Source organism: Cyrtonyx montezumae, unplaced genomic scaffold, assembly GCF_038088225.1.
Source record: "Cyrtonyx montezumae isolate F1298 unplaced genomic scaffold, pur_monq_1.0 scaffold_0, whole genome shotgun sequence".
In the NCBI taxonomy this organism is placed as follows: Eukaryota; Metazoa; Chordata; class Aves; order Galliformes; family Odontophoridae; genus Cyrtonyx; species Cyrtonyx montezumae.
Window position 1 is genome coordinate 17,237,968 of NW_027071824.1, and position 9,542 is coordinate 17,247,509.

Consider the following 9,542-nt stretch of genomic DNA (forward strand, 5'->3'; position numbering starts at 1 on the left):
TATAAAATTAAAAGTAAGGGGAAAAAAATGTGTTTAAAGGTACTGTCAATCAGCTGCTTGGTTTCACAACACAGGACAATGGGACAGGTTGGTGATGGCAGCCAGAATGGCAACTTAGGGTCACCCTCTGTTTCTGTTCTGCTTTTAGACCATCACTGGCCTTGCCCTGAACAGGGCACTCCCTACTGTGTAGCTGCCCTGCACCCGTAACAATGTATACACTATAAGAATTATATCCCAGTGAAACAGACAGAGGGAAAAGTAGGATCGAGTGTAGCAAATTATAGTGTCACAGTGAGGATTACCTTAAGTAGCCTTAGCACCGCTGCTGGCAACCATTCTCTGACATGATCAGCTTGCCCAGAGAGACTGCCACAGTAACAGGGCTCACCAGTGCTGGTATCCTGCGTGTTAGCCCAGGCTTCCCATGCTGGAGACAGGCATTTAATAACACTTACTCCTTACCACACCCCAGAAAACTCAGTCACTGAAAGGGAAAACAGGGTGGTCAACACTAACACCTGGAAAGAAATATCTTACCTTGAGATGCATAAAGGGGACAAGCAGTTATTCCAAAGCATGTTCTTATACCCCACCATTCCTACCACCCAAAGAAGCCCAGTACTGTTATGACAGCGCAGCTGCCAGAGTCTCCAAAACAGACCTAAACTGGCCGTGACTACAGTGTCACGGACCTGCTGCTAAGAGCTTCACTGCACTGCCTTATCAGTCCTCTTCACACACTGCCTGCAATCTAAAATAAATGCTACCCAGCTGCGCACCTGCTGCCACTTTTCCATATACGGTACAGTCTCACGATTTTCAACCACACAAAAGCAGACAGAGGTAAAAGAAAGCTTTTAATTTTAGTGCATCTCCTCACTGAGGCTCATCACACACTGAACAAGTTCACAGAGACAGTCCTAGGGCTCTCATAAAATCCATCTAAAAACTCTCGCCTATGGCAGGAGAACCACTCCTGCAGGCCGGTGCAGGAAGCCCAAAACTGCAGCACAGGGTTCTGCTTCTCGGCTACGCCCCGCTCACTCCATAGGCACAGTGTCCAGTTCATTCAGGAAACGCTGACACTTTCCCATCAGAATCTTGATGGCTTCAGTCACCAGCACATCCGGAGGCAAGATACCCGTCGACTCCACTGAAACTGCACAGAAACACACGTCAGCACAGCCACTGTGCAGCTCCAGCCTGCAGCTGGCTCCAGCATTTGCCCCTCATCTCCCCTCTGCTGCACTTCTGGCAAGACAGATCTCCGCAGCTAGAGAAACAAGCAGCGAGAAGCACGAACGTATCCTGTGCCGGAGCTGCACCAAACCACAGTCTCAACATCACCCCATAGGAATACAAACATCAGAAGAACAACAACGCCAGGGAGAAGTGGAAGACTGAGACCCAGATTCACATACTGGCCGGGCCCTGCGTTGCAGGGCCCGGCCAGTATGTGAATCTGGGTCTCAGGCAGAGTGGGGCTCTGTGCTGTGCAGAAGCCAGGCCACTTACAGATGTAATGATTTCGCACTCTCGCCAGGCGCACGAGGTTCTTCAGGCCCTCGTGTCGGAACACTTCCCTGCTGAATGTGTCCAGCCGTGCGTTGGCTACTCTCGCCACTTTTTTTCCTAAAAGGGGAGAAAATAAAACAAGGTGGGCACCAGCGGCAGACCTTGGGGTCACAAAAGGTACTTACCCCTCGAGCAGCAGAGGCAGCAAAGCCACAGACACTTAGCACATCCCTAACATGAAACTCCAGCCTGGCAAAATGCATCTTGAACAGTTCAAAGAGCAAAGCCTGCGTCTACTTCTGGGCAGGACACAAATCCTCTCCATGCTCAGCAGCTACAAAGAGCAAGTTTGCTATCCAGACAGCTCAACAGTCCACACTTACAGCTCTACAGACAGGCACGCAACACCTATAAGCATTTCAGTTCGTCACTAAAAACACTGGCGTGAGGCTGCCACTCAGCCAATACAACCAGGCTCAAAACAGCACCAACTGTCGTTGAGCAGCAAGACAACATCACAGTGTGGTTTTTTTCCCTGCAAGGCTTAGCTCTAGTCTCCGCTCTGCTATGACTTGTTAGAAACAAGGCACTTTACAGCTGGGAAGAAAGTAGTACCCTTGACATTCTGGATCTCAATGACTCCAGGGGAAAAGCACTTCTGTAATGTCTCAGCTGCCTCATCCTCAACGGGCTGCAGGAGAGTAATGTCAGGAAGCAGTCGATAACTAGCTGTGGCCACAGGAGAAAACTTGGCGTGATCTTTACCTGCACAGAGTTAAGAATTAAGGATGAGGGCAGGCCTCAGGGCCAAGCCAGTTCACTGTTTCCCATCACATGGCTGCACTCAAGACCAAGCACAGGCACGCCTGCTCCCCAGCCCAGACCCAGCACTCACCTACGCCCTTGACACAGTGCATGAGCACATCTATTTCCTGCCCAGGTCGCAACAGCGCTATGAGGATGTCGTCGTGGACGGGGCGGAAGTCAGCGTCCGGAAAGAGGTCTGCCTGATTCCCCAAGGGCACCCACGTCATGTGCTTACTGTACACTGCCAAAAGAAGCCACCAGCATCAGCCAGCTGCTACCTCAGAAAATAGGCTGCTGACCTGCGTAGGACTGCAGATGGCAAAAGTGAGCTGTGTATACTGTGATGAAATTGGCTGGCTCTGCTCAAGGCTGAATTCCAAAGGCGAGAAAGAAGAAAGTGACCAAGAGAAAAAAAAAAATGCAAAAAGACATACCTACTTTTAGGACAGGCAGAAAGAGCTCTCACCTTTGTGATTGAAATACAGTTCATTTGGGTCAGATGATTCCTTGGCTGCCTGAGGATTCCGGCTGCATTTTATTTTCAGCTGAAACTGCAGAGTATCAATTTCTGTCCCCTCTTCGTCTCCTGGAAAGGGCAAAACGGTGTCTTTATGGAATTGCACTTCTGCTCTGTTGAAGCGTATCCAAAGGAGGGTCACTAAATGATCCAAAGAGAGGGAACATTCCTCCTAGGAGGGCTGGGATATCTGCTGCAGGGATATCCAGGAGAGGCCTTTCAGTATCTAAAGGGGGGGCTGCACAAAAGAAAAGGACAGACTCTATAGCAGGGTCTGCTGTGACAGGACAAGGGGAAATGGTTTGAAGTGTAAGGGGGGTAGATTTACATTAGATATCAGGAAAAAATTTTTACAGTGAGGGTGGTGAGGCACTGGAACAGGTGGCCCAGAGATGTGGTAGATGTTCTTGGAGACTTTCAAGGGGAGGCTGGACGGGGCAGTGAGCACCTGATGCTGCTGTGGGTGTCCCTGTCCACTGCAGGGGAGTTGGACCCCATGGCCTTCAGGGGTCCCTTTGAACACTAAGGATTCCATGGTCCCATGGCACGACCCCAGCTCCCCACCATCACTGTCTGACCCGAGGCCCTCACCTTGGTTCCTGTACTCAAAGAGCCGAGGGTCTGCCCGGATGGGGATAAGGCCCAAGCGGTGCGCCAGGATCTCATCTTGCACGATGGACGTGTTGTTGTACACAAACACCTTCTCCACGGCCATCGTCGGCACCTCGGGGACACAAGACAGCCGTGCGGCAGACAAGGACGATCTCCCCTCGACCCCTCCCGCCGGAGCCCCGCGGTACCTCGGCGAGCAGGATGCGGCGGAAGGCGTTGGCGACGGCCGCGTCGATGCCCACCATGTCGAACTCCAGCACGCCGTCCTCCTCCCGCACCACGTCCACGCGGAACTCCTGCGCGGGCCCCGAGCCGCGTCACGCCGGAGCCGACCGCGGGGCTCCGCCGCCGCCGCCGCCCTCACTCACCTCCTCGAAGCGCCGCGGGTCCCACGCGTCGTCGTAGCCGGGGTAGTTGCCGGGGAAGTCGGTGGTGTGGACCTGCGGGAGGCGCGGCCGTGAGGGAGCGGGGGGGCACAGGCGGGAGCCGCCCCGCAGCGCGCCGCCCCACGCACGTTGCGGACGCCGAACTCGCCCAGCACCACGCGCTCCCGCATCTCCGCCGCGCTCCGCTCGGCCGCCATGGCCGCCGGAAACCGGAAGCCGCGCGCAAGATGGCGACGCCCGCACTCCCGCCACTTCCGGCGCCGTCACGTCCGCGTCCCGCTCCGCCGCCGCGGCTCGGCGAGTTCGCGGGGCCGGGCGCTATGGCCGCGCCGGGCGGCGGCAGGAGCGGCCCCGCCGAGTGGGGCGGCTTTGAGGACAACGTGCAGGTGAGGCCGGCCCGCCGGGGACGGCGGGCTCCGGGCGGGAGAACGGGCGCTGACGCTCCGTGTCCCGGCGCAGGGCGGCGGCTCCGCCGTCATCGACATGGAGAACATGGACGATACGTCGGGCTCCAGCTTCGAGGACATGGGCGAGATGCACCAGCGCATGAAGGAGGAGGAGGACGAGGAGGGCGAGACGGGCGCCGGCGGGGAGGAGGACGGCGAGTTCCTGGGCATGAAGGGGCTGCAGGGGCAGCTGGGGCGGCAGGTGGCTGACCAGGTGAGCGTGCTCCCGCCCCGCCCCGCTCCCACCGCCGCCGGCCCCGCTGCTGCACGCGGCCTTCTTTCCGCAGATGTGGCAGGTGGGGAAGAGGCAAGCCTCCAAGGCCTTCAGCCTCTACGCCAACATCGACATCCTGCGGCCCTACTTCGACGTGGAGCCCGTCCAAGTGCGCACCAGGTGGGCGGGGAGCGCGCGGGGCTGGAACTGCCACGCTGGCTGTCCGTGCGGCGAGGCCTCCTTTAGTTAGCTGGCGTAACCCGTCACAAGAGCTCTGTCCCCTGCCAGTCACAGCGGGAAGCGGTGGTGGTGGGTGTACGGGGATCTGTTGCTTCTGAAGCATCTCGTTAACTCTCCTGATGTCGTTCCCTGCTTTGCTGTGATGCAGATTGCTGGAGTCCATGGTTCCCGTGAAGATGATTAATTTCCCGCAGGTGAGTTCTCTCTCTCACTGAACCAGACCCTGTGGCCTAACTTAGAAGGGACTTACAAAGATTACCATGCCCAACTCCTGGCTCTGCACAGCACCACCCAAAAATCAGACTGTGTGGCCGAGACCATTGTCCATTCAACTCCAGCAAGCTCAAGTGCTGTGACCACTGCCCTGCAGAGCCTGTGCCAGTGCTGCCTTACCTTTCTGCTGCCTTCTGCCTTTAATGCTGGTACACTTCTAGAACTCTAGATTTCACTTCACCCATTTTTGCATCCTGTTTACCACCACTCTTCTCATCATGCAGCCTATTCTGTGTGGCCTGCATCAGCAGTGGCCGTACTGACGCTCCTCAGGCGATAAAACTCTCTGAGATAACTCGTTATGTCACTTGGGGTGGAGAGCCTGGAAGATGGGAGCACTAACCAAACCTTCCCATCTCTCTCTTTACACGTAGAAGATCGCAGGTGAGCTTTATGGACCCCTCATGTTGGTCTTCACGCTGGTAGCCATCCTTTTACATGGGATGAAGACCTCGGACACCATCATTGTACGGCGAGTCTCAGTGATTAGTTTGCCATAATGACACCTCTTCCAGAACACAACAGCATCTTGCTGAAAAGCAGATTTGAGCTGAGGAAGAGCCTTTTGGTTTGGGAGGGAAGGGACGTTGCCACAGAAAGTCCTGATGTTCTGCTGCTGGGACAGCTGGGGTGTAGGTCATGGGGCAACCTGGCTGCTGCTAGGCTGGCTATGTGATAATGCATATCAAAGATTCTGGGTATCCTCTGCAGTGGAACTTGGGTGCTGGCAGGCCACTTCTCCAAGTTCTCTTCATCCTGCTGCTGTCTCCACAGAGGGAAGGCACACTGATGGGCACAGCCATTGGCACCTGCTTCGGTTACTGGTTGGGAGTCTCCTCTTTCATCTATTTCCTGGCATATCTGTGCAACGCCCAGATCACGATGGTGCAGATGCTGTCGCTGCTGGTATGTACAGATGGGGCTGCCCCACGATGGATGCTGGCTGTGTGGTGTTCCAGAGGGAGAGTGTCCGGTGAGCTCTTCCCAGAGATCTGGAAATGTCTTTGTAAATTAGTAGTCCCAGATGACCATAACCCTTTTGCTCTGGGACAACTTGGAAATCCACGATGCTCTTCAGACCTGACCTATCCCAGACACAGGGATGGCACAAAGCAGCTGTTCCTGCTTGCAAGTTTCCTGCTTTGCACTACTTGATCTGAGAGCACAGTGGTTTACAAACAAGCAAACACACAGGAGATCACAATCTTTCTGGAATCAGGCTTTTTTCCTTCTGTTTCCTGGATTGCTGCAATCTCTGACGATCCTGTGAATCCTTCAGACAAATGATTTGTGTGTGAGCTGCTGTTAAAATTGCTGTGCTGGTTGACGCTCTAGCGTGGTGTGTGTGGTTTGTGAAGTACTGCCTTGCTGAAACATTGCAAGCAAGGGTTGCTTGTTGCTCAACAGCCCCTTGTGTGCAAGTGACAACTGTAACGTGGATGTTTTTCTTTTGTTAGGGCTATGGCCTTTTTGGACACTGCATCACTCTGCTTGTCACCTATAACATCCACTTCCATTCCCTCTTTTATATTTTCTGGTTGGTGGTTGGTGGACTCTCTACACTGCGAATGGTAAGTGACAGGCAGCCCAGACAGGAGGGAAGTGTTTCTTGCTTTCTGTTCCTTGGGCCAGGCAGGTGATTCCACAGCTGGGCAGGGTGCTTAAAGAACAGCACGATGCTTCTGGGTCATCTGGCTACTTGTGCGTGGCCTGGCTGACTGTCCTCCCCCAGTGTGACAGCTGCAGGAAGCCTGCTGTCTTATGTCCCCTGCTAATCCAGAGAGACTTGCCTAAGACTCCTGAACACTTGGTGAAAATGGGCAAGATTCATCTACCCAAAACAAAGTCAGATTACACAGAATTTCCTGGTGCCAACTGTGAGAAGGGCTCTGAGCAGCATTCCTGCCAGCTCTCACTACTTGGCCCATCCTCCTGTGTGGTCCTGACTGCAGAGGCTGACACTGCAGCTACCCTGTCTCTAATTTTCACTTCTCTCCTAGGTTGCCGTGCTGGTGTCGCGCACAGTGGGGCATACCCAGCGGCTCATCCTTTGTGGGACTCTTGCTGCTCTGCATATGCTTTTCCTCCTCTATCTGCACTTTGCTTATCACAAGGTGGTAGAAGGTAAGCAACAGAAACGTGATGGCAGTGCCTCTTAGATCTGGGGGAGGAGGAGGTGCCGCTTTTTCCTTTCTCAGAGAGAAAGGATTGGCAGTTTGGACCTGACACCGTCCAGAGCAGCACTGCCGTTGTTAGCAGATGTCAAAGCAGGTCAGCCTGTCGATGTGGGTTAGTATGCATGTGCAGTTCTGGCACTTAAGTTGCAAGGCAGCAGGTTGACTTTCCCCCACAAGTCAAGTGTTAAAGCAGTGACCACTTTTCTTATGCAGTTGTCCAGTCCCTTCCTTGCCGAAATGAGGCTGCTTTACTCTGAGTAGGAAATATGTCATGGAAGTCTTTCCTTCTTTGCATAGCACCTTTATTATCTTAAGTTGTACAATACTTTTTAACAAGCTATACAGATTTCAGGTCATCTTTGTGTTTTTGTTGCTGTTTTTCTCATGACAAACTGTTAGTCCCCCCTTAAAAAAAAAAATGAAATCTGCATAATTCTGGCATAGCATCACAAGTCCTTTTAAAGCTAAATACTGTTCTTTCCTGGCTCCCTATTCACAGCCAAGGTTCTCAACCCTAATATGCATCTTCTCAGCAAACGAAATATGCTCTAAGCAATTTTCTTCAAGTATCTCCAGGACTGATTATCAGATTCGAGAGAGTAATTGACACGAACTGGAGAACACTTCCATCAGCGTGTGTGTTTCCTGCCAAATATGGTCTGTTTGCATTGCAGCAATAAAAATACCGTATCGCATCCCCAGCTGCAATTCCTGATACAAGCCTTGCAGGTATACCTCAAGATGAAAGCAAGCAGTTGGTCTAAAAGCAGGGTACGTGCTGGAGTGAGGCGGGGAAGCAATCTGCCAGGCTGCCTTGGCAGAGCAGAGCCCCTAGCAGAGTCTACGTTAGGGTCAAATGACAGGGGGCTGGATTTAGCGCCCTCAAAGTGAAAGGATCTACACTCCTCTGCCCCAAGGATAAACTGATCTGCGTGCTGCAGTCTCTGGATGGAGGTGCTCATTGCTGTTAGTTCTTTAGGGACAAGATATCTCATCCCTTTGCCTCCAAATCCTGGACTCTGCCACCACCGTCCACTCACTGTCCAGAGAGAAAAAGAAACACGCCTCCTGCTTCTGAACTAACTCTTGCCACTCTCTTCTTTTTCCTGTTTCCTGCAGGTATCCTGGACACATTGGAAGGACCCAACGTGCCACCCTTTCAGAGAGTTGCCAGAGACATTCCAGTTGTTTCCAGTGCTGTATTAAACACAACAGCCAAAGCCAATGCATTGACCCTCTAATTGCACAGTCTTGGACTTGCTTCCTTCACTACTTTGGGGGCTGCATAGGGCTGTAGTAGCCTGCTGCCTCTTAGGAAAAGAACAGAACAGCAGGAATAAGACTTGGTTTTGTTTTGCTTTCCTGGACCAGTCCTCTGGGTTGCAGTTTTGCACAGCTGCATGGACAGTTACCTCCATGACTCAGAAGGACAATGCTCTTCCACCCACCCGGGTCTGGGCTGTCTTGAATAGAGTGGTTCTGTTGCCTGCATGTTTAGCTGGGATTTCCTAGCTTGGTTAGTCCCTTACCCCTTTCTGCTTGCTCATGTAACCCCAGGGCTATCTGCTCTGTTCCTGTCCTGAAGAGGGAAGAATTAAATTGATGTTGGTTTTGAATGATGTTTGAGCCTACTTATGTAATGGGAGAGCGTGGTGGGGTCTCTGTGCCTTGATTTATCTTGTCTAGACCCAAAGTACAATTCTTTGCACTTTTGTGCTGTCATATTTCCAAGTGTTTGAGGATAAATGACCTATCTTAAGCAGCTTTTCCATACATAGCCCAAAAGGCATTTCAGCTTCACTGTAGATTTTAAGAAACATGGTATTTAACCATATACCTGGTCACGTTCCAGACTGATCCCTCTCTTCATTTGGTCAAGCTGCTATCTCACCTTACTGTTCCTTCTCTTGTGCGTATCAGAAATGTATCCATCCCTGTGCTTCCACAGCACCTTATTTCTATTTGTTTTCTTCGTTCTGTGACAGCAGTTCTGACTGCAGTCAGCATGTCTGTGAGCAGGGAGGCTCCCAGTAAGGATGGGGAAGTAAGCAGAACAGCCCAGGGTAGTCTTACCTGCACTGCAGCAGCTCACAGATGAGTAGTTCGGCTGTAGTCTTCCCTCATTGATCTGAGCTAAGCTGTTAGCTGGTTTCTGGCTTTCAGTCTCTCTCCTGGAGGAAAGGAGCCACCCCTGAGAAGCTGACACTCAAACTGGAGAGGAAACAAAAATAAAGAAATCCTCTCTGTGTGCCTACAATCAGCACAAGGCAGACAGCACATCAGAACTGCACTCTTGGCCCCTTTGTTTTATTAGTGGGAGAGGATGCTCCTGTAAAGACAAGATTCAGACTA

General features: G+C 52.5%; 2 protein-coding genes across 4 annotated transcripts; one reads left to right on the forward strand and one right to left on the reverse strand.

Moving 5' to 3' along the window:
- Positions 1-841: 841 nt before the first annotated feature.
- Positions 842-4,067, reverse strand: POLR1C (RNA polymerase I and III subunit C). 3 transcript variants are annotated; one of them, XM_065755745.1, is made up of 9 exons: positions 3,969-4,067; positions 3,823-3,894; positions 3,643-3,750; positions 3,434-3,566; positions 2,792-2,911; positions 2,414-2,566; positions 2,134-2,283; positions 1,519-1,635; positions 842-1,162 (listed from the first exon to the last, which is right to left on the reverse strand). In XM_065755745.1, exons 1-9 carry the CDS (start codon positions 4,035-4,037, stop codon positions 1,044-1,046), a joined length of 1,041 nt encoding a protein of 346 aa, XP_065611817.1. In that variant the 5' UTR covers positions 4,038-4,067; the 3' UTR covers positions 842-1,043. The 3 variants fall into 3 exon arrangements, with proteins under 3 accessions (XP_065611817.1, XP_065611824.1, XP_065611810.1); XM_065755752.1 differs by lacking the exon at positions 3,643-3,750; XM_065755738.1 differs by having other exon boundaries at positions 3,434-3,750; positions 3,823-4,067.
- Positions 4,068-4,122: 55 nt separating this feature from the next.
- On the forward strand, positions 4,123-8,806 carry YIPF3 (Yip1 domain family member 3). The gene is made up of 9 exons (XM_065755763.1): positions 4,123-4,226; positions 4,300-4,500; positions 4,574-4,680; positions 4,889-4,934; positions 5,388-5,480; positions 5,788-5,919; positions 6,471-6,584; positions 7,014-7,137; positions 8,310-8,806. Exons 1-9 carry the CDS (start codon positions 4,161-4,163, stop codon positions 8,429-8,431), a joined length of 1,005 nt encoding a protein of 334 aa, XP_065611835.1. The 5' UTR covers positions 4,123-4,160; the 3' UTR covers positions 8,432-8,806.
- The last annotated feature ends 736 nt before the right edge of the window (positions 8,807-9,542 follow it).

Bases quoted from the DNA above. Each gene is read 5' to 3' on its own strand.
- POLR1C (XM_065755738.1), bottom strand. From the start codon at position 4,037: ATGGCGGCCGAGCGGAGCGCGGCGGAGATGCGGGAGCGCGTGGTGCTG. The intron at 2,284-2,413 runs GTGAGTGCTGGG...AACTCTGTGCAG, and splicing joins GCACTGTGTCAAGGGCGTAG to GTAAAGATCACGCCAAGTTT. The intron at 1,636-2,133 runs GTACTACTTTCT...CTCCCCTTTTAG, and splicing joins TGAGATCCAGAATGTCAAGG to GAAAAAAAGTGGCGAGAGTA.
- YIPF3 (XM_065755763.1), top strand. From the start codon at position 4,161: ATGGCCGCGCCGGGCGGCGGCAGGAGCGGCCCCGCCGAGTGGGGCGGC. The intron at 4,227-4,299 runs GTGAGGCCGGCC...GTCCCGGCGCAG, and splicing joins GCTTTGAGGACAACGTGCAG to GGCGGCGGCTCCGCCGTCAT. The intron at 5,920-6,470 runs GTATGTACAGAT...TTCTTTTGTTAG, and splicing joins TGCAGATGCTGTCGCTGCTG to GGCTATGGCCTTTTTGGACA.